The sequence below is a fragment of the Pseudonaja textilis genome, chromosome 1 (genome assembly GCF_049901715.1).
Source record: "Pseudonaja textilis isolate UNSWEBS1 chromosome 1, rPseTex1.2, whole genome shotgun sequence".
NCBI classification, from domain to species: domain Eukaryota; kingdom Metazoa; phylum Chordata; class Lepidosauria; order Squamata; family Elapidae; genus Pseudonaja; species Pseudonaja textilis.
Genome location: NC_141990.1, coordinates 222,089,519 through 222,114,067, shown reverse-complemented (window position 1 = coordinate 222,114,067; position 24,549 = coordinate 222,089,519). Strand labels below are relative to the sequence as shown.

At 42.7% G+C, this 24,549-nt stretch overlaps 1 protein-coding gene across 6 annotated transcripts in view; it reads right to left on the bottom strand.

The window, feature by feature from the left end:
- The window catches only part of SPEG (striated muscle enriched protein kinase), a 135,128-nt gene that overhangs the window by 69,821 nt on the left and 40,758 nt on the right, over positions 1-24,549 (bottom strand). For 2 of the 6 annotated variants that reach the window (XM_026707894.2, XM_087920608.1), the window contains exon 2: positions 1,230-1,319. In XM_026707894.2, the coding sequence (XP_026563679.2) occupies positions 1,230-1,319 (90 nt within the window). Of the gene's footprint in view, positions 1-1,229; positions 1,320-5,524; positions 5,760-7,362; positions 7,403-10,243; positions 10,505-24,549 lie in introns of those variants that run through there. The other 4 variants (XM_087920612.1, XM_087920611.1, XM_087920610.1 and 1 more) reach the window with 4 other exon arrangements.

Here is a 24,549-nt window from a genome sequence, read left to right as displayed (position 1 = left end):
CTGGAGCAGGTCAGAAATGTGTATGGTCTAAAGATAATATTTTCCAATAGATTACAATCCAAATTTTCTCAAAACCCACAAGCAGATCGTGTTCATTTTATTTCCCATGAACTTACATAATTCCTTTTTTCATAATTAAAAACTCCCTATATCAATATTACTTCCTTCTATCAATCCTAAAATCTCCATTGGATGATTCTGGGTTTTTCCATATTATAAAAATGAGGGGGAAAAAATTATCAAATCACATTTCAAAAAGTTCTTCACCTTTCAAACCATCAAAGAGACTGCCTTAATTAATTCACAAAAAGGGGGAGTGGGAAATTTATCTTCATTTTCAGCATTTTGTACTTATCCCAGATTAGCATTAAAGATACTTTTCTGAAATTGATATTGTTCCTGCTTCCTTGATCTTGCTCAACCCTGTGGGGTCTGACAATTGGCTTAATTCAAAATTGAAGTCTGATTAAAAGCAAATTCCTCACTGGAATGTGTAATTATCTTTCTAATGCTCTTTCTCCTTGTCATTCTGGAGAGGATGTTTCAGAGGTATATGAAATAAAGAGTATTCTGCAGGGAATGCAAAGAAGCTATGATCTTTCCCTTTGATTTCTGAAGGAAATCCATAAATGTTGTTATAAAATCACTTTATGTATTAAACTTCTGTGTTGGTCAGTTTGCCTTGGCTCTGAGAGAAGATGCTGTCTCACAGGGAAGCAGTAACTCTCATTGGTGACCAGCAAGAGGCTGAACAGAGGCCCATGATCAAAGAAACTTGGATACTATAGATAAAAGTAGGCCAGAATAAAATGGTTTTCATATCCTTTTTGCCTGTGGTGGACAAGTCAAATAAGTATGGTTTCTCTGTATAGACACTGTGTAGCCTGTAATTTATATTTAAGGTTCCATCTCCCTGGAGTTCAAGAAAATGATTCTAGACAAGAAATGGAAATTTGGGTGGAGACCATAGATTCCTAGAGCTGCATACAGAACTGTAAACTTGATTTTTTTGTATGATTGTAACCAACAAAAATAAGCGTCAGTGTCTCACTTCATTTTCACATCAAAACTGTGGTGCAGTTCATAAGGGAACAATAACAGGAAAGTTGCAGGCTGGAATTGTCGTGGCATTGTGTGGCAGGCACCCTGGGACATCAGCACAAATTTCCTCAAGTGGCTCAGATATACTGTGAGTTCTGCTCACAACTCCCTGTCTGGCTTCTGCTCACCTGTAGGGGAGCTGTAGGTTGTCTCATCCTGGAGATGGCTGCGTTGGGTCACCTGTGTACTGCTGGCATCATCTTCTCCCGGCTCCGAGTCTAAGCAAGAGAAAGTACAAGGTGAATAGAGGACCCTGCTAGAAAAGTTGGTACATGTCTTTATCCTGTGTGCTTAATCAGATTTATCAGAACTAGATAAAACTGCTATAAAGAGAGTCCACGTGATTCAGATGTCCTTGATAAGATTTTGAAAGTCCAGCTTTTAGCACTTTGAAAAATGAGAGGAAAAGACAAATTTCTAATCTACATATAATATATAGGACAAACATTAATTTGAAAGATCCAAGCATCTGCTGGCAAATCACAATTCTTAGATTTCATAACACTTTTTTGCTTCATTTAAATAATTGATTTAGGATTTGAATGGTAACAGTCTTCAGGAAGCCAGCTTTTGATTAGGGTGGCATACAGAACTTTTAATATAAATTAGATAGGCATACATATTCATATACACATGATACCCCCACATGAACATATGACATATAACATAAACAAGCATGGAATAAAAGACAAAAATTCTTTCTTGTTTAGATGGGAAAACTGCATCAAATATATCATTTTCAGAAAGCATATGATATTTAAGTTGTGTAAAAGTCTGTATTAAATAAGCAAGCATGAATACCTGAAGATAGATAAATATACAGAAATAAATATAAGGACAGATAGATGGAGATGATTGCAAAGTGATTCCCTCCCCCCTTTTACAGTGTACTGCCAATGATAAAAGCTCTTTTGGTGGCAAGTTTCCTTCTTAGTTGTTCTAGGATTAATGTTAAATTATCCCATAATTTCTCATCTTAATTCTGCTCAGAAATTCTGATATCAATTCACAAGCAAGCTCAACTAAAACTGTTTTGGGATCTAGTGGGCCTAGCTGAAATGTTGGCAGCAAAGATGTCTGCTTTTATAAAAGAATGTCTAGGTAAATATTGGGAAGCTGACAGAAATGTCAAAACGTATGGCATATGTTCAATTAAGAATTAGCAGTCCACATTAATTGAATTAAATTGTCTCCTTTATTGATTTTATGTAGGACAGACACATTTTCAAGACCAATTATACATAATCATTTTTCATTATTATAAATGAACTTTCATATTATTTATTTTGAGTGTCTTTTCTATTTTCTCCGAGAGTTTTAATGAAGTATTGAGTAGCAACAGAAAGTTGTTCTGGGAAACAAACCCACCCACCCCATTTAAAATACTGCCAGATAGCTTAAAATTCAGGATCTGATTTGGAAAGTTCAAAACTGCCTCCAGAAAGGTTTGGGGTTTTTTTTAGAAAGGAAAAAAATGGCATCATTTCCCATTTGTAAAGGTTCCATGTCTGCTTCCCTCGTCAGATGATCTATCTTAATGAGGGAAAGATAGAATAGGTGCAATACTTTTGGAATGCTAGTGGCAGGATCTTTTCATCTCAATGAACCCTACCAGGGGTTGACTGTGCTCTTTTCACTGTGGCATTCCCACTTTAATTTTAAATGCGCCCATTTTGAAACATGTTGATGAACAACCAGCTGGCATTCTCCATAAACAGGGAAATGGGTTTAGAGCACGAATGGTGGACTTACTCTCAACAACTTGCCCCTCTACCAGGAGCTTTGCATCTCAGGGAGCAACTAGGGAGCGAAACTAGAAAATTAAACTGCAAAGGGTACAGGGGTCCTCTCTCCTTGGCAAGTATCCTCAGAAGACAGTGTGTGATGTGCATCTCCTGCAGAACTCCAAAACAGCGTATGCAAGGGTGGGACTCTGCCGGTTCGGACCTGTTTGGGCAAACCCCTTGTTCTGATTATCAGCTGGCTCCGAACCAGTTCGCTGTGATGAGCATGTGGGCCCGCCCGCCAAGCCCCTGCTCTTTCCTGTCCTTTATTGCCTTGGCTTAGAGCACAGCTGATTTGTGTGGCAGAGTGGTTTGCCGTGCCTCAGCTCTTTTCTTCATGGAGGCTGCAGTTGAAGGTAAGCATGGGCTTTTTAAAAATGTAGAGCGTGCGATCACCGAACCAGTTGTTATACCGGTGGAATCCCACCCCTGAGCGTAGGCACATTTCACAAAAATTCAAAAACCCCAAACAGGTTAAAGCAACAGGAAGGAAGTTTTTAGAAAAAAAAAAAATCTCTAGCAAGAGAAGGCTTAGTCATTCCCTTTCTTCCTGCCTCTGTTCAGATCCAAATCATTACCTTTTCAAGGTTTTTCACAAGGTCAGAGCTACTGTGGTCCAGATTAGATATTGTATAACATTTCACTTCTGGAATGAACTGATTCAGAGGACCAGTGGATGATTTAAAAGGCAGCTTTCCCTGCTATTTTTCAGTTCAGGTCCACACCAAAGTGCTCACCTCCATATCAGAGGATCCAGAAAAATAAGGGCCATACACTTTTTCCATACAATGATTTTTGGGTTTCTTTTGTTTCGGGGATAGGAAAATAAGGAGCAGGAATTGGATGAAGTGCTCTCCTACCAATTTTCCTCCAATTCATTGAATCTTTTGTGATTTTTTTTTTCAATTGCATAAAAAAGTCAGAGGAAAATGACCTGGAACATATAGCTTGCTCTTTAGACAAGTAGCAATTTCAGAAAACATAAGGCCATAAGAAACCCTGATAGGTCTGGTCAACAATCAGTCTAGCCCAGCATGCTGTGTCACATTCTGCAGTCCACCAAATGAACAACGGGAAGCTCACAAAGAAGCAGAGGAAGGGAGTAGCTGTCCTCCACTGTTCTTTATGATATGACACGATTAGCAAGGTGAAAGAGTGTATTTGTCATTTTATTTTCCATTTCCGTAAGAATCTCAGACATGGAATTTGCAGTTTTTTTCAGAAGCTATGGGCCACATTTTCACTGACCTGATTCTGGGATCCCTTTCTTGATCAGGGCATGTTGGTTATATTAATATATGTATACGTGGAAAATAATTTGGGAGGTGGGGTAACACAATTTTGTTTGTACTTGCTTGGACTAAATTGCATCTGCTGCTTTGGATAGCTACTAACCCAGTTAGAGATATATTTTTGGAGTCTCGGAATCCCCCTTGACTTTATATGAACTGTTTTATGTGAACTGTTTTATATGAAAAGCAAATCTGGCCTCTTCGCAGCTTACTCTTGATTCCTAATTTGTTTCTACCCAAACTAAAAAGTAAGGATCCCAACTCTAATTCCAGATGAATTCCATATTTTTCCACCTTGAAAATTATCTACTTAATGCTATTCAGTGCTTTCTGTTCTCTAGTCAGTAACCAGTACATAAAAATTCCTGTTCCCCTCTTCTGAATTTGTTCAGAAGCCTTTATAAGGGGCTTTGTCGAAGTTGAACAATATACCTATTATATAATGCCATTCTTGTTGATTTCATCCTCCTCTTCAAAAAAAAATCTAGAAGGTTATTAGGGAGATTCAGTTCATTCTTTAAAGGCATTTCCTTTCCAAGTTGGGTAAGAAAAGACCACTGCAGATTTCCAGAGAAGAGCCAGAAGTATTATTGGACTCCAAAGTTGAAAGACATACGCAGCTGAGTAAACAGCAGTGTCCTGATATCCCCCCTTTTTTTACACAATACTTTTGTATTGTACAAAAATACAATACTTTTTTTCTGGCAATTGCAGCCTTCCTCTGTGTCTTTACTGAGCAATGAGGACTCACAATGGGAAGGTTTAAAATGATAACTGATAGGCAAGGTGTCACCTGATTCCTCAGAAGCCACAGAAGTAAACAGTAGTCAGATCAAGAGTTGAGCATTTATGATACATATAACAAAGAACTGGAAGAAAAAACACATGTCAAGTTGTTCCTTCAACCATTTCCTTTCAAAACCTGATTTCTGTTGATAAAAGAAGGTTAAAAAGAATGCCACATGCTTTGGCCTCACTGGCTGCAATTGCACAAGCTGCTTACCCATAGTTTATACAACCAAGCATTCACGCAGAACCATAAACTATATGAGCTGGATCTTCATAATGCACTAAATAAAAACGTAGTTGCATAATTTGCGATTAAGAGTATCGTGCAAACGTAGCATTCATTCATCTCTGTTGCTGACAGAATCATCAACCTTAACTAATTAAAAAATTTAATGAGGAACTGGTGCCAAAAAAGATCAGCTGTATGTTTACATACACAGTGTATTACCATAGCTTCTTCAACATAAGAATCTTCCTCTCCACACATGCCAAAGAATGCATTCAAAACATAATGAAGTACTATAAAATGGCAAATTAGAAAAACAGCATGGTTCCTACCGTAACTTTGCTTTCTGCAGGAGCGGAAAACTTCGCTTCCATAGGGGCAGCAAGAAAGAGAGACACACGTCAATGAAGTGTGATTGCCAAACCAGCCCAGGATTAGAATATCCCAAAATATTATGGAATGCAACATAATATGGTATGTAAACCTCAAAGAAACCTATAATGCTATATATGCGGGGAACATTATTAGACCAGCAATGCATATAAATATAATAATATAATATTACTGAGAGTATTTACACCAAGACAAATTCCTTGTGTGTCCAATCACACTTGGCCAATAAAGAATTCTATTCTATTCTATTCTATTCTATTCTATTCTATTCTATTCTATTCTATTCTATTCTAATAAGAGAAGGCTCAGATACAATGTGTAAAACCCCAGACATGTATTCATATAAGAGTACATGTCTGAAAAATAGACTCTAACAGTTATGCTAATTTCAGAGGAAGCAAAACAAAGCTGATGGTCCAAAAAACATGGGCTGAAAGAAGGGGAAGTTTGAAAGACATGTCCCTAAGAATTTAATGAGTGCTTTAGAGAGCCTATTCAAATATACCTATACAAATTGCATATTATTCCCTCCCTCGCACCATTTCCACCTCTCTCACAGACTACACCTTCCCTTCTCAAGAAAGTGCCATTCAAATAAAGTAAATAGCACTCTTGAAGAGGTGCTGGCCTCCACATTACTTGACTAATGGAATATTTTATGTGCTGACTCAGAAATAAGTTTCACTGATTCGGTGAGACTCTATGTGAATGGGGATAGGATCACAGCTTAAACTTATTAGGTCAAGCCAGATTTCTCCTGTAGCATTTCATTTTCACGACTGGCTAAGCAAACGCTGTGATGAAATTCATAGGGAGAGCACGAAGGTGAGAAACAGCCTCTGTATTTGATCCCCAACAACTAATAATGTAAATTGCACTGATTCTGATGACGTGGGTGGGTTCTATTTTTAGCTATTATAGCTAATAACCAGAACACTCTCTTTGAAACTAACCTAGAAGTGGGAAATCTTTGGCCCGCCAGACAAATTCTAGGGAATAGTGATGTACCTACAGGATTTCACATGCCCAGTTTTGTCTAGAAGTTGAATATGGAAGCTAATGTCATTCTGCATAGAAATAAAAAGCAATCATTTTGCTCATAAGGGGACACAACACACACATACGGTCCAATTTCTATTGTATAGAAATACCTTTATTGAGACTCAGATTCCGGGGAACTCAAAGGCTTGTTCCTATTTTATTACATTTGGAGTGGTCCTATTAGACCAATGTTTTCCTAATTGTGATCCGTGAAGCCCTTGGGTCCTGCTGAAGCTGAACAGATGTTCCTGTTCGTCCCAGATACATTTGCTTCCCGAAGCATCATTTTATCATGCCACAAACTAACACATAGTTTAACATGGGTTTACTGAATTAAATTCAATTAATTAGCCCATGGATTAACCAATGGATTTATGCACACATTTGAACTACAAAGCAATTACTCCATAGACTGCTTGGACAGAGGTGAAAATGGGGTTTGACTTCTTTTTGCAAACACAACCATTGAAGGTTGCTAAGGGAAGATATTTCACAGCCTTCAAACCCATCTAGGCTCTTCCCAGTCAATCTCTTCCATTAAGAAAGACAGGTGTTAAGAAGAAGAGAGGCCCTGTGCTTTTAATGGTGGTGCGGTAAGTACAAGTGACACAGTGCATTGTGTCCGCACAGTCATGTAAAGGTGCAGAACTGCACCTTCTTTTGCATCTGGCCCCTGCCCCCCCTTTTTCCGCATCCACCCCCAAAGGGACTGAAGGGCAGAAGTAACACAACGCACCATGCGTGAAGCGTCCGAAACGGCGTGAGTGACTGCCTTTCTGCAAAGGAAAAAGAAGAAACAGGTGGCATTACCTCAGGATGGGCAGACTGAGCTGAAGAGACACATAAAGTGACACAGGAAGGCTCACCCCCAAAAAATAGCCTATTCCCAATGAGAGCCAAATTCAAGTATAAGAGCAACCTCAGGGAAAGATCAACCAGAGCTGGATAGTTCTGCTTCTAAATCACTTCCCTGCAAGGTCCCTTCCACATAACAGGTGGAGCCACTCTCTAGGCCCTGGTTGAAGCCTTCTTGGGCCTCTTTTTGCTACCACCTCGATGTCCTCTGGCCAGCCTTGAGCAGCTGAGAGCTGACCTCCATTGTTGGAATTCCCAAGTTCTCATCATTCCAGTCTACTCAGCCGAGTCATCCCAAATTCAGAAAGTGTGACCTCCCCACCCAAGTCCTTATCCTCAGAATCCTTTTATCTTTCTAGGCACCATCACAGACAGTCTGCAGACACAACATCAGGCTTCCTCTGGTAAAAATCAAACCCCTCCCTCCGATCGGCCGGAAGTTCTCCAAAGGATCTCTCCATGCAGGAAGCAAGAGTGCCAGGCTTCCGGTAGAAAAGAATTTCAGCCCTGGCCAGTAACTCCACGGGACTCCTCAAGGGAGAAACCATGGGTGCTTTCCATCAGGAAAAGGGAAGATTTTGTAATTCAGGAATAGTGATGGAACAGCACATATGTGCTTGTAAACACATATTCATATGCACACACGTGGAGCAACTCAGGCACAAAGCCACCCACACCCCAGCTTTCCTGCTGTTCCATCTTCCAGCAAATCTGCTCACTAACTTGATTTTCCCATGAGGCTAATGCTGAAGTGAAATACTCTAGGCAACGGTGAATAAAATAAAAGTGACAGTGTCAGTCAGTGAGACGTGAGAGGTAGGATACTGATGGCACAGAGAAAGGAACATCCACACAGACCACTTGCACCCATTACAGTGCCTAGTTTTCTCTCTGTTGCCCTGGAGTCCATTGGATTTGAAATTGTAGGAGGAGAGCTGTGTCAGTCTATGGTGACTAAAAATCAGGAGTTCAGTAGTTTTCCAACTAACACATTTTATTAAAAGGCATAAGCTCACCAAAAAAAAAAGTGCAAGCAAGCTCCTGATTTATTGGATTAAAGAAAAACCTCCAATTTGTGAAAGTCCAACCCTAAGAATGAACTGCTGTCCAGGCAGATGCAATGTCTGATCGGCTTCACTTGGATTTGTATTCTGGTCAAGCCAGTGTGCCCCCACTGTGACTGGTGCTGGCTGGCAGCCCACCAGGAAGATATGTGCTTCGCCAGGAAGATATATGGACAGACAAGCTCTGGTGCTGATGGATAATTCCTCCATCAACAAATGAAAATGCAATCAACAGCCATTAAGAGGTATCTGGCAAGCATCCCCATAAGGCAGGCACATGGCAGGAGGCAAAGTCTGGCTTCAAGATTACAAATGATACCGCTTGCAATTCAAACACTGGAACATTAGAAAACAAGGCATCATCTGGATAATAAAATTAAATCCATTACATGGGAAATAGTTGCCCTCAAATAAAGGTGACCACCTTCGTATTCCAGAGAGCCTGCTCAACTAAAGCAATACTAAGGCAATGAAATAAAGCAGGGAAAAATTGGCTTGATTGGGGCAACAAGAAAGGTGTCATCAACACCAAAGACAGAAGTGCTTGAAGTTGCCTTAAGGCAAAGGCAGAATTGGTGAGAATCTTCTACTAGCAGTGACCACATCTCTTTCTTTGGAAAGCGACAATGAACTGAAACTAACAGAGTTTCATCTTTTACCTAGCAGTGTGTATGTGTCAATCCCTTTTCTGCATGGTGGTTTGGGGATGCCCTCAATCTCAGCATTTCTTGAGATTAGCAGCACCTCAGCCTCGTCTAGCTATAGAGTGCGTCTGTTCCCGGATCACCTTCCCCAAAACTCCAAGCACATCAGGTAGAAAGATCTACCCATCTTAGGATGTCTAACGGCCAAACAAGACGCTTTGGGAGAGCTTGTAAGCCTAAGGCAAAAGGGTCACTCCCGGCGCCCTTGCTTCCCTAGCGCTCCTCTGGAAGAGGCGAGGCGCCTAAGATGGTAGAGCAGCCAAGAAGCTCGGACAGGGAAGGATAACAATGAAGGCAAAGTGGGGGCTGGTGGGCGGTCAACTCCCGACAGCGCCTGTTCGCCTGTTCGATCCCCACCTCAGGAGCAACAGGGAGCGACCCCTCCCGCCCGGCTTGGAGGCCCCGAGTGACGTCCACGCCACGAGAAGCCGCGCTCCTGCCAGGTACTGACGCACGGGACCTGATGACGCAGGTGCTCAGCCTCCGTAACCCCCCGGGCTTTGGGCTGGAGCGGGACGGCCTGCCTTGCCTCCTCCGCTTTGGGCATCTGAGGTGGAAGAGCCGGGTCCCGTCCCCCACGCCTCACTCCAAGGTTCCGGCTTCCTTCCACGCTTTCCAGACCCAGATCCCTCCGTTTGCCACCAAACCACACCCCGCCTTGCCCAGTAGTGGGGCCAGTGGCTCTTCTGACGGATGGGCAGAGTGCTACAGCCCCCTCCCAGGCACACACACACACACACACACACACACACACAAACACACATGCACCATGTTGAGGCGAATCCCACCCACCAGAGCAGCAGCGGAGAGGCAAAACCAGCGAGGAAAGCGAAGAGCATCGCGCCTTGGTCCGGGGTGGCTCCACTTTGGATGCCTGTCTGGCTCGGGCCCCGGAGCTTCCCCCGGGACGGGCACCTCCTATGACCTCCCCCTTAATAGCCCCGGGGACCCTCGGCCGACTCTTCAGTCTGTAAGTCCTTCAGGGATTCCTTACCTGGAGACGTTTCTTCACCCAGATCTTCTTCATCTCCCCCAAACTCGCGCGCTCTGGGCGTCCCCCCCGCCCCCCACTCCCAGCCCCAAGATCAGTGCGGTGCGGCCACCACCTCACAGCAAGCGGGCCCGGAGCGAGCGGGCGGCTGGGGAAGAAGGAGCATCCTTCGCACGAGCGGCGGACCTGGGTTCGGTCCTTTGCCTCCCGCCGACCCGCTCGCGGAAGGACCAGCCAGCCCGGAGCCTCGCCCGCCGAGACAATGACAGCGCAGGCGAAGAGGTGGGGTGCCGAGAAGAAGGAGGGGCCGGAGGGAGGGCTTGGAAGGAGGAGCCGGGGTGGAGAGGTTAGAAGGGGTGATGGTTGCCTCTCCCTTCGCCGGCAAGGGAGCCCTTCGGAGCCATCCGCGGTCTTCTCCTCTTCTTGGAAGGCGAGAGTGGGAAGAAAGTGGTCTCGTGATACCTGCGCAAGGAAACAGCCGGAGATCCAGCGGGCAACAGCACCGAACTGACCTTGTCCTGCGCCTGCCTCTTCCAAAGCTCACCTGGGAAAGCTGGACTAACTACCAGAACCATCATAAAGGCATCTCCAGATCCGGAGGCAATATAGCCCTTCCCTGAATACTTTGGACGAAGGGGAGGGAAAACTGATCAGGAGCATCTCACAGACGCCTTAACCATTGTTAGGAAACTGTGGTTCTCTGAAAGGATCTGGGGTGGAACTCAGTTCAGGCCTTGGGAAAGGCAAGGGAGAGGGTAAGCTGTGGTTCGGTCCTGAGAAAATAAGAAGGATGAGAAAGAGACTTCAGTAGTGGGAGAAACAGGAGACGTTTTGGACTGAATCTCTTGTTCCTTTCCTGCCCACCAAAAAGTGTCTGTCCACAAACAACCTTGAAGACATTTTACACCTGTCTTATATTCATGGAATTGAGTTCTTGAATAATGCTAGTTTGTAGAACCTGCACCTACAAATTTATCTGCTATTGGGAAAAAACTTTTTGGCCCGAGGTTTTATTGATAGTAGCAGGCAAAAAGAAAAAAAAAGGAAAGGGGAAAAAAAGCCTGGGCAGATATTCAAAGTTCTGTTGTTTTATCCAATTACAATAAAAAACATTTGCATTAGAAAAAGCTGCCAACATAAGTTTATAGTGTAGATATGCCAAGAGCATTGGGCTCAAATAGTAAAGTCATCCTAGCATTACAGTTGGGTGAAGAAGACTTTTGGAGTTATCAGCCTTCCCTTCTCTTCCATGGGGGAAAAAAACGATTTATGGAAACCTTTTTTTGTACAAGAAAGTCTGCACTGCACACTCTTATAAGGTAGCTTGATTAGAGTGAACACCCCCAAAATAACTTTTACCCCCCAAGTAACTTTCAACTAGAAAGCAACAAGCTAAGCCAGCTGCCCACATATGAAAACCCACTCAAGAAGGTATACACCATGGCTCCTGCCTTCAGATTAAAACAGCATTATCATAACCAAATATAGTATAAATGAGATGCTGATGACAAATAAATGAGGGGAAAGACTAATATAAAACAGATCCAGCAAAGAATACATGAGTCAGGAATGTTATGTAAGTACAGAAAAAGAACCTATCTTTGTGGGAGAGAGAAACTGAGGAATAAATTTGTAGAGGGCTTAAATACATTTGCTTAACTTTGGATAGCAACCTCTGATGCGCTCATACCAGCTTCCCAGAGGGTAAAATGAATTTATTGTTTTACGAAGTACATAAAGTGTTCTTATTTTAAATCAATCCAGGATCTGGCTTAAGTCAAATATAATGTGAACTATCATCCAAGTTACCATCTAAGGTAAGGATACAATCAGTTAAAGTCATACAATTCTAAATATCTACTTTATTGCTTTCTTTCTCTTCTGTCACAGGGATTTCTTGTACATTTTGCTATTATAAATCTTGACTCTCTTTATTACATAAGTAACTATGCTCACAGCCACCCTCATGCATATTCACTTAAAAATTACAGTAAATCCTCTGGATTTAAATGGGTTTCATTCCTAATTAAGTATATCAATGATTTAGGCTCCTACAATTAGCAAGAGAAAAATCTGCCAGTGATTTATTATTTAACATGATTATGTTTTTATAATCGTGACAGAAAGAGCCAATGAACTGGGATTTCTGTCTCAGGTGCCAAAATAATGCAGCTGGCAATCAGTGAAGGGAGCACAGGACACCATTTGCTGCTCTGCCTTGCAAAATATTATGGGCTGGTTTTCATAAGCTTGCCATCTTAAAGCACATTAAGAGCCACAGAATTACTTACATGAAATGTTATTGAGGCTAAATGATCAGCAACTTTTCCTCTGTAATACTTTTATGAAGGAACATAGGCAGCAAACCAAATTAGGCATCTTGGAATCCTCCTGAAATACTGAATTCTTAATTATCATACAGTATTTTCCAACCAGCTTGCCGGACATAATGCTTGCTGATTATCATTCAAACCAGATAAGGTAAAGATCACGCATACGGTAGTGATGCTGGCAAATGGGGAATTTAAACTAATGTATTCAGATGTTCCAATGTTGCTTTTCCCAAAAAGGCAACTGGATTTTCTTGGGTTTTTTTTTTTCCTTTGAAAATGTTTCACTTCTCATCCAAGAAGCTTTTTCAGTTCAACTTCTTGAACTTCTTGAAGTGAAGCATTTTCTGTGATGACCCATTTGAGTGTAACACAAATGTAACAAAATCCAAAATGTAAATAAATGTCCTTTAACGCCTCCAACTTGGCCCCACTGTTCAATAATACTCGGAGATAATACCAGGGGTGGATTTCTACCGGTTCTGTCCACCTCTGTAGAACTGGTAGCTCTGAAGAGCAGCAGACACAGAACCGGTTCTCTGTCTGCTGATGTTTTTGCCCACCCGGGCTCCTACCTGATCTTTATCTCCTGATTTTTTCAACTTCAGCTGCCAAACGAGGCACAGCTGCAGTTAAAAAAACAAGAAAAGAGGGCTGTTTCAAAGGCTGCTTCTCAGCACACAGTGTGCTGATGACAGGTGTGCACGCTCGCAGTGTGCAGGGAAGCACATCATAAATCCCCGAACCTCATAAATCCCGAACCGGTAGTTAACCCTGTCATATCCCACCCCTGGATAAAACATACTCAAAAATAGTCTTTAAAAGAAAGCAAAACAAATGAGCAGATAGAGGTAAGATAAAAACCCAAACAAACTACAATGATGAAATCTCCATGACAGAACAGGAGAAGTATTTACCAGTATGTTGGAAGGACGCCAACCAAGATAACTTCAGACCAAAATAAAACACACTTTGTTTCCAGCGTTTGCCAGTATGCAGGTCCAAACTCAGCTGTCACACCTGCATCCCATGAAGAGGATCAAGGCCCTCTCCTTCCAAGGAGACCACGTCTCTCCCTTATCCTCTCCTCCTGCGTGCCCTAGGATGGATAGGGGATGGGCCTGGGTCCTCCTCTGACTGCTCAGCTAGCTTCTGCCCTTCCTCAGCCTCCTCCACAACCTTTGGAGCCACACTTCCACTCCTGGTTGGCTGTTCCTCCTCTCCCTCAGTCAATCTCCACCAGGGGCATGACAGTTTTCAAATAAAACACACGCACAACGAAAGACTATTTGCATTTTGGAAAAAGCACCTTTGGGATAACTGTGACCAGGATGATTGAGAATCTCCATGGATAATTTATTCAGAGGTCCAAAACAGGTGAGGAACTGAAGAGGCCTCTAGATGCCAGTGTTTCTGTTTAGAAAAGATACCAATATGTTGGAATGGGCTTTATACAGAATCAGAAGATGCTCCAGTTAAAGGGGAGTTTTATGATTTTGTGCATGAATATAGCGAAACTCTAAAGCAGGGGTGTCAAACTCACGTCATCACGGCTGCATCACATGACGTATCGGGACTTTCCCCCCCTTTGCTAAACCGGGCATGGGCGTGGCCGGCATGTAACGCATCCAGCCCGTGGGCCAGGAGTTTGACAGCCCTGCTCTAAAGCTTCCAAAAGTTACTACAGTACATCTGCTCAATGCTGATGACATCATCACTGTTATCTCCCTGCATTCACTGAATTTTCTGAGATGATGGAGATAACAGCAATGATCTGGTCATTTTGGGAAAAATGTAATGGATTGTAGTGCTTCTACAGTGAAATGTAGTAATCCCAAAGGTGAAGGTCCCAGAACTGAAGAAGCTCCCTGGATGAGAAGTGAAACATCTTCAAGGAAAAACAAAGGGAGTCCATTTGCCTTTTGAAAAAGCACCTTTGGGACAACCATGACCTGAATGACTGAGGATCTCCATAGACATTTGGGATGTAGTGAGTTTTCCATTCTCAGGAGCCTTGATGGTGGCCCCAGGACATTAATTTTATTGGGAGTCTGCTACTTCAGACAAGATGGATTTGGACATTATGTAAATCATAGCATGGCTTATTTTTAAGTTAAAGTGACACATGACAGCAGCCATTTTAGTCTGTAAATTATTCATTTCCTAATTCAATGTGTGAACCTAGTCAACTGCAGCTTATCCAACAAACTATGGTTTCGCCCAAAGCACGTGTCCAATCATAGACTTCACAATAAGGTTGCAACAAATGGAAATATGCCCACCCACACAGACATTCACACTATAGATATCCATATATACTATATATGATTAAATATATAGATACCTACTTTATATGCAAGTCATCTCTAAAGGAAAAATCAGGAACTGTCAGATTGTACAGTTTATATAAATTGGATTTAAGAGTAGCTCCCACAAACACACACACACCCTCCCAAGAGGTCATCTTTATTATTGTTTTATTTCAGGATTTGTGTCCTGAGGGCCCCATACCAATCTGATTGCAAGACTGGCCACTGTTTTATGTGTTGGAACTATTTTAAATGGGAGAAATAACGACAAACAGAATCAGGAACGTTAGCTGTCTATGTATGGTCTTGTTTACAGAAAACTTCTCAAAGTCAATTACTTCATAGTCCATCACTTTTTGTAAGAGCGTAAGAAATTGACTTGATAAGAAAAATGTAACCATGCAGGCTGAAAAGCTTTCAGAGGCGCTCCCATAAGACATTTTTATACGGTCCCCAGAGAAATGTGGGTTAGACAAAACTGCCATCAGCCAAATGCTCAGCTAGTTGAAAACACCGCTTTTCGAGCCTGTGTTAAGAGGATAATAGCAATCAATATTGATCTAGTCCTAATCGTTTCTCCTCATAATACTCTGTGTTCATTCAAGCAATACGTCAGAGTCAAGCAACATCACCTCTTTCTTGTATTACTCAGCATTCATGAACAAAAAGAGGTATATTCTCATTAGGCATTTGTTTTTCTCCCCCTGTGGTCAAGCTCATTTCCAAGTGACTACAGAGACATGTTGTTTTCTTGACTACAGTGTGGGTTTTCTTGTTTCTTCAAGTGACTTTTGTACTTCGTCCCCCATCAAGCCCATGGTGCTTGGGTGTTGTGACGGTCTGATAAATAAAGTAACAGTCATACTGTACATTTTACAAACTTTACTTGGTAGTCGTAGAGGAAACAGCTCGATACTCTTTTTGGTGCCAGACTTCCGTGGGAATTCACTTATCTGTTTAATCTTGGATAAGTGAATTCCCATGGATTTTAAATCCATGGCTGGTTCTTGTTTAGTGACTGCCTTGTTTAGCAACCATTTGAAGTTATGACTGGGATGAAAAAATAACTTTGTGACCAATCCTTGCATTTGCAACCTTCGCAAATTCGTAAAGCAAAGGAAAGCTGAACGAAGATCATAAGCACAGTCGCAGTTTCATTTAGCAATCACTTCACTGAGTTGCCAGTCCCAATTGTGGTTGCTACCTGTATTTATCTCATGTCCTAGTTGTGCTGTCCCAGCCAGTCTATGGGAATTGGATAGTTACTTAGAAATTATGAGCTGTCCTCTTAAGGGAATGCATCATGGTAAATGTAGTTACAGGTATACTGGGAAATGTAGTTCATGGCATGTGACAGTCCTAACCCATCAATATAAAGTCTATTAATTTGGGTTTGTGATAAAGCAAAGTAATATTGAAGCCAAGAATGAATATGCAATGTTAATTTAAGCCTACATTTTCTCATCCTCTTTCTCTCTCTCTCTCTCTCTCTCTCTCTCTCTCTCTCTCTCTCTCTCTGAGCAACAGAACTTTTTACATGTTGTTTGCATGGTGGGAGGAGCTGGAGTTCCCTACATGCTACGAACAAAGAGATCTTTCTAACCGCAGAGTGGAGTGGCAAACCAGTAACCCACCCACCCCCTCGTCTCTGCTCAATTTGTCTTCCTGCTATCTCAAAGACTCCATTTGCATAACAAGGAGAGTCAGATATTTCCCAGCTCTCAAAGGAAAACCAAACCTCTGCCTTTAAACCTTTTACAAATGCAGTGAGAGACTCTGAGAAATCATGCCTGTATGCTTGTCGGTAAAACAAAGCTGATCTTCCTCTGCTCCTCTGGCAAAGCAATAAAGAGGCCACAGTTATAAAAATTCCTCCGTCCAGAGCCGTCTCCAGAGCAATGGGCACATTCCTTCCCCCTGAAGAGAGACACTTAATCTAGCAATGATTAGTTGAATGATTAGTTGAAATAAAGTCAGCATTTTGTCTTTTGCTATCCTTTGCTATTAAAGGATTTTTCCTTAACAAAATTAGTAGCAATCTAAAGCAATTACGGTGAAGCATCGTATTCACCTTTCCTTCCAGCATTTTCAGTTGCCATTCAACTGCTACACTCTACCACCATATGGTGGTCAAAAAAAAAAAATTCTTATATGATTTTTTTCAGAAACTCTCTAAAGATTGACCAGAGTGTTTCTCCAATGATAACCCCTTTTTAAAACTATTGTGGACAATTTATTCCATTTAATTCAAATGTTCCAAGAGTAACTGCAACCTAACATGGGCGTAGCAACAGCATCTTCCAGACCCTCTGCTGCCACCTTGTGAAACAAGCGACAATAATAGGCATATTTCTGCATTCAGCCCTCAAGTCTTCAGACTTTGCGATGCAACCTCTAGTGCCCCCTTGTGTTGCAAGCTCACAATGCACTCTAGAAGCAGCCATACTGTGTGCTGTGCTAGCATCGTCCAGACTCTGCAGTGCTACCTACGTGCTCAAGTATTAAATCCAGCAGCAATTCTACTTTCTGCTACCTGCTTGCAGTGCCCCCTAGTACAATAAAAGGAATTACACAGAAAGCCACTAAATTTTCCAAAAGTCACCTTTCACCAATTTGAAGCATGGCAACTTCCTCAGCCATAACAGATGTCTCTGATGTACCACAAGACCTGAATCCTCCACCCACCCTTGTCATAAATGTAGAACTCATTCCCAACAACTGCCTTTAGACGTCCAACCCTCTGGAGAAGCCGCGATACCTCAGAAGGCCTATGACCTCAGACAGCCTCGGAAGTTTACCTCACCCGCGGTGACACGCTTCAGAGAGGATTGGGAAAGGCAGTATTGCCATCATGCAGATGCATGGACGGAGCTGGTCAAGATCTGTGACACCCCCAAAAGCAAGGTGCCCCTCGAGAGCTTCTTCCTGATGCAGAAGGAGTTAGAGGAGCACTTCACACGATGGAGAAACAGTGAAAATAAGCTTAAATGCATACAGTCGAACCTTGAAGACCCAGAGTTCCAGGAACACATTCATTGCTTCGAGGAGGTGAACAAAGAATGCGAAAACAGCGTTCAGGAAGGCAGAAAATCCCTCCAGGCTGCACTCTTCGTTGCGCTACAGAAGGAGCAAATACCAAGGGAGAAGACCACATCTGACAGAGGTCTTCAATCACAAGCAGCTTCTTCCCACCACTCAAAGAAAACCTCCTCCCTCCATCCCAAACCGGCTAGATTGCAGGCAGGTTCTAGTGTCTCATGCCAATTCTCTGCTGCCAGCTCTCACCATCCTTCCAGAACATCTTCCCATCAGAGCGGCTCATCTAAGGCTTCCAAAGCAGCAAGTTACACCGAATGAGCTGTAGAAACCCAAATTGAAGCTGCAGCAGCAGAGGCAGATTTATTTATTACTACAGGGGTGATATGGCAGAAAGCTGAAATGGCCAATCAACAAGCAGAAATGGCCACACAACAGGCAGAAATGGCCAAAGCTCAGGCCAATCAACAAGCAGAAATGGCCACACAACAGGCAGAAATGGCCAAAGCTCAGGCCAATGAACAAGCAGAAATGGCCACACAACAGGCAGAAATGGCCAAAGCTCAGGCCAATCAACAAGCAGAAATGGTCAAACAATAAGCAGAAATGGCCAAAACTCAGGACCAAGTGGAGTTACTTGAACGACAAAGAGAGACAGCAGCGAAAACAGCACGGGTCACAGCATGGAAGAAGGCAGCCAACTTTGCCTCCCTCAACTTTGACCTCAAAGACTTGGGAGAAGAGACCATCATCCCCAGTATGGGAGAACAACATCCTCCGTAAGTACTAGGAGGAAGACTACAACCCGTCGTTCACTTACAACCCAAACCCACCCAACGAGAATCCAGGGGGAGAACCGTCTATGTCAATACCTACCCACAACTCAGCAAATGCTGAAGATTACTGGAGAAACTTGGCTGTACAGAGTGGAAAGCTAAATTTGCACGCCAACGGAGTTCACAGATTCTCTGACAAGCCAGGAAACGAATACCTAGTATGGAAGAAACTTTTCCTGCGCCTCTTTCAGGCGTCACACCTGAACCCTGATAAAATAATCGGACACTTGATAGCATGGCTAGGGTCACAGTCTGCTGAAATACTGAGGGCACTTTTGGCATCCCACTCAGATGACCCAGCCGCTGCCCTATGGTTATCATGGAAAAGGCTTGATGAACTGTATGACGCTTCTGAGGATATAGAAGCAACACTCTTGGATAGCCTCAACAGGTTTCCTAAAATTTCTATCGACAAGCCTCACCAAATCATAGACCTCGCTAACATACTTGTTCATCTGAGAATGGCACAATGGGACCCCAACTTACCAGCACTCGCCTGTCTCGATCACATCAACACACAGGACAAAATTGTTCGAAAACTTCAGCAGGTGCTACTTGAAAAGTGGCTCCAATTGACTGATACCTTCATAGACAAGGGTCGCCACTGCTTTATACCCTTCACACTTCTTGAAGAATTCATGACCCACCAGGCGACAGTGTGCAACAGACACAGGGCCCATGGTCTCAGAGCTGTTAGTCCTCCTAATGACAGAAGATACAACAGCAACCATATATCGCCCTCAGGCCCTATGCACACTACCAGGGAAAGACCCTTCATGGTTGTCCATAAAACCGAGATTGACTCCTCATCCACATACAGTTGGGGAGAGGACTCATCAGATACAACCCAAGTTAGATCTCCGAACACAAGGAGAATACAGTTTTGTCCTATGCACCACACTCGTCACTCACTGAATAGCTGCACTGGGTTTGCAGCAAAATCACTGACCCAATGAAAAGAGTTGCTAAGGGAGTACCAATACTGCTATAGGTGTTGTGAATCCAAACACCCGTCCAAGTACTGCACAGCCAAGGTGCAATGTGACTTATGCAATAGTGACCAGCGCCTGACCATGCTAAATCCAGACTCTGAGCCGCCACTGCAGATATCTCATAGCCCTCCTTCAGACAAGGAGCCTCTACATAACACAGAAGCATGCAGGGCTCCTCGGCAGTCTGACAAACCGCAACCAAAACCAAGCATGAGTGTCAACTGCACAGCACTGTGCACCGACTCACCTCGTTCATGTCTTCCCATCTGCTTAGCCAGTGTACCCTGAAGGATGCCCCAAAGATGCCGTGAAAATGTAGGTGCACCTGCTGACGCTCAAAGCACCTGCACCCTGGCCAGACCCGCATTCTTCGACCACTTTGAGGTGCAACAAAACAAACTTCCCTTCATTGTATCCATGGACCATGGACCAAGAAGCATGGTGGGGAGGAGAGCTACTGGGCTCTGTATAGAGTCATTGGATGGAAGTTCCCGGTTCCCACTACCACCCATATTTGAATGCGATGGGATACCGAACAACCGCAGTCAGATCACAACACCTGAGGTCATAAGTAACATGCCTCACCTACAGCACCTGGCTCATCACTTTCCCGCTCTAGATCTGGAGGCTGAGATCCTATTCTTGCTGGGAAATAATGCCCCACGCACCTTTCTCTTCTCCGAGTCAGTCAGAGGCCCTGTAGACAGCCCAGTGGCCATTAAATCTCCACTAGGATGGGGGAATCATAGGAATGGTCAGTGTCGATCAGATGCAGGCTCCAACCCAGGCACATGCCTTAGCACCATCCATTCCAACAGCCTTCCAATGCCCTTTAGCACCATCGAAAACAAGAATGCTGTTCCAGCCTAAAAGGCTGCTGGCGATCAGTACACTTTTGCTAGGACACCCTAAACAGCTGCCAACAACCACCAGACATCCACTAAGATGCTCTACATGGGCATATGCTTCCGCAACACTCTTTCCAACAGCTTCCCTATGCCCTTTGACACCGTAGAAGCAAGAGTACCATTCCAACCCTAAAAGGCCACCAGAAGTGACCACCAGACTTTCACGATTGGTACCAAGCATACCTGTCAACCCTAAAAGGCCGCCAGAAGAGACCACCAAATTTTCACCTTTGCCAACAAGAGTACCTGTCAACCCTAACAGGCCGCCAGAAGCAACCAGCAGACTTTCACATTTGCCACCAAGAGTATCTGTACACCCTAAAAGGCTGCCAGAGGTGACCAGCAGACTTGTACCAACAGGCCGAACTTGAAGATTGCACCTCAAGCTTTGCATGCTTTGCTTTGTTTGATACTTTATTAATGTTTATTGTCTTTCTTAGTTACATAGCTAACTGTTTATTTTAGTTATATAGTTATCTGCTATTCATAGTATTACTGTTTACTGATTATCTTAGTTCATAGTCCTTTTTTTTCTCTTCTTTTAATAGTGGAATTTACAATTCCAGGCGGGGATTGCGCTGTCCCAGCCAGTCTATGGGAATTGGATAGTTACTTAGGAATTATGAGCTGTCCCCTTAAGGGAAGGCATCATGGTAAATGTAGTTAAAGGTACCCTGGGAAGTGTAGTTCATGTCACGTGGCCACATCTGTAATCCTGATTGGTCACTATTGACCCTCGAAGGGTTGCGGGAGGTTTTCCTCACTTTTGCCTGAACTCTCTAACTCATGGCAGCTTCTTTCTATTGCTATGAGATGGGTTAGGAGATAACCATCTTTTACTACAAGGCAGATATACAAAGGATTGGTCATTAAAGAAGAACTTGGTCACAAATGTGAGTTATGAGGATACCTGATGAACCAATAAATGTACTTTGTTATGGATGTTTTGTGGAGTTTATCTATCTGCATCTGCACAGCTCGCAAATCCACTACTGTGCAGAAGACAGAAAACTAGTTTGGTGCAATCAAATATTTCTCGATTACAGAATACAATATAATTATACTATATAATTATCTACTTATACACTTAAAAAACAGCATTAACATCAACCCCCTTCACCAATGGAAACCAGAAACAAATAACAAATGAACCATATAAGAAGTCTAAGATGGTGCAATACTCAACTTATAGGAATGCCCTCCCCAAAAACCCTATTTTTAATGTTTTCTGGATGGCCACCTGTAATGGGTTGTGAGAAAAGCCTTGGGAGACAGGACAGGTTTTGGTTTCCTGCCTGGACCACCTCAAAGAGCGGATATCACTAGAGACAGCTCTCTCCTGATCCCTGTGGAGAGGCTATTCCAAAACATCGATCATGCCATAGAGTATACTGTGTTTGGGCTACAACTGGATAAAACTTAGCTTTTCCTCCAGTGAAGCAGCAGAGCCATCTTTTCTCCACTGGAGAAGGTTTTGTGTTGTGCAAGAGAGGCAATGCTGAGAAGAAGATGGAAAATGGCATTGGATGTAGCCAATAATTATTTCTGTAACTGATCTCCCATGAGTTCACACATGCATTTGCATATGTGCAATCTGGAGACCAAAATGTACCTATCTAAGGAAGGGGCTGACTTGAGAAATCCCCACAGGATCAGCTCACAAAGTTTCTTGTCCTAGTAGAACAGGAAAACTTAAAGCTTGACAGCTTTAAGACTTGTGGACTTCAACTCCCAGAATTCCTCCTCCAGTCATGTTAGCTCAGGAATTCTGGGAGTTGAAGGCCACAAGTCTTAAACTTGCCAGGTTTGAAGACCCTTGTAGTAGAACATAATAATTAAAGTAACAAGTCTAGGATGATGGTAATAATCAAGAACTGCTGCTTTGAAGGATCGTTCATCTTAAGAGAGTTTGGAGAGAGTTTCCAATAAGCAGCCCTTTTCATTCCATGCCAACAGGCCCATCCATACTTTCTCCCTATATTCTCTGTTCACACCCAGCTGGGAATAACCCTTCATACCTCAGGAGGCAGGTGCTGATTCACGAATGCTTATGCTATTTCAAAAGCTTGTTTAGTCTGTAAGTACTAAGAACTGGTGAGTGGCAGGGGTTATGGTTTCATTAGTACCAGGGAGACTTAGGTTGAAGTCCACCCAGATGACAAGAAATAGCCATGATTTCTTGGCTTAACTTATCTCATAAAGCAAGAATTGGAAAAGGAAGTGTACTGCCTGCCACCTTGAGGCTCCACAGAAAAGGAAGGATAGAGATTTAATCAATCACTCAATCACAGTATTTAAGCCACACCTAACATTTTTTTCCCAAATAGAGACCATTATTTATTGGGGCAAAAACAGGAGTTAAGGACTTAAGGAATATGATTTTCTTGTATTCAGAGAAACTGGCTCATTTTTTTCTAAATTGACAGCATTTTTGAGGGACTCCAAATAGAATGAACCTCTAGCATGTTCAGATATGAGCCTTCCCTATTATGATACTCTCAAGACCCTTGGGGTTGCAGTTTCAACTTATTGTACAGCCAGCATGAGGCTGATTTCCTTATTATGTGTTCTTGAGAAAAGGCTTGGCCTACCTGGGGCCTATTTTTTCCACCTGGCTCTTGTGAGAAAGATCTCTCAGGCAGTGACTATGAAGCCCTAAGAAACCACCTTTTGTAGAGGTGGAACTTGATTGGAACTCGATCGTCTTCTTTGGCCCTCTGGATTCCTGTTCACTAGCATAATAACAGGACTTATTCAAGATGGGCTTCCTTATTAGGATTTCATGACCTTATTAGGATTTCATGACCATCACAGAAAGGGGTAAATTTTTCACCATTATAAAAAAAAGACGCCACAATATAATACATTTATGGTGTGGCATTGGAGGAGATGGCCTCTACATATTCTCTGCCTGCTTTTATAGGCATATATTATCAATTACATGTGAGCCAGAGTTTGGTACTTTAAACCTATCTCTAAATTTACCAAACTGACTTTAGGCAATGGCATTTTCCATCATGATTTTCTTTCAGGTTTCTATAAATTCTTCCTATAAATTACATATATTTAAAGACCGAGAGGATTGACCAAGCATGAAAAGTTTCAGGTTAATGAAAACTTTGATATTCATTCTTATCTCCTTGTCTAGGTTTGGGGTGAGAGCATCAAAGTGTCCTTCAAAAACCGATTACCATGGCAAGCTCTGCTATTGCAGAAGAGTACTGGTAAGATTGCTGTTTACCATCTCTAGCCTTCTGCGGGATGCTCTGTACCTCAGCTAACTTTTGCCCCTTTTTCCATGGAGACAGAAATACATTTTGAGACAATGCACTGGGCTGCAATTTACCCACCACTTTTATTTTTTAAGAATGTCTGTGATACAAACCTTAGGGGAACAACAAGAGGAAAGCTGCAAACTGAGATTATGATCATATCATGGAGCAGGAGGTTAGCAGCACAAATTTCTTTGGGTACTTACAGTATACATTTATTTCTGTTCATATTTTGAAATTCCCTGCCTGGCTTCTGCTGATCTATAAAGGAGCTATGGTCCATGTCTCATCCTGGATATGGGGACACCCAGAGCAAAATTGACACTGAGGGCTGGCACTCTGTTATTGGGATGTTGGCTTCTCGTGTAATTTATTTAAAAATATGATAATTTTAAACCATTAGTCAAGTGGGAAAGGAGCTTTGTGGATGCCATGTTCTTTGCAGACACGCTGGTGCCAGCAGTAACAATCCACAGTGAGGCCAAAATAATAAACAGTGACATCATCATGCAAATGTTGCAGTGATATTAAGACTCAGATATCTAAGTCATGGCATTTGTAAATGTCATTGCACATGCATTGTCCTTTGCCCCCTCACCGTGAGTGCCCATAATTGGTGCCTATAA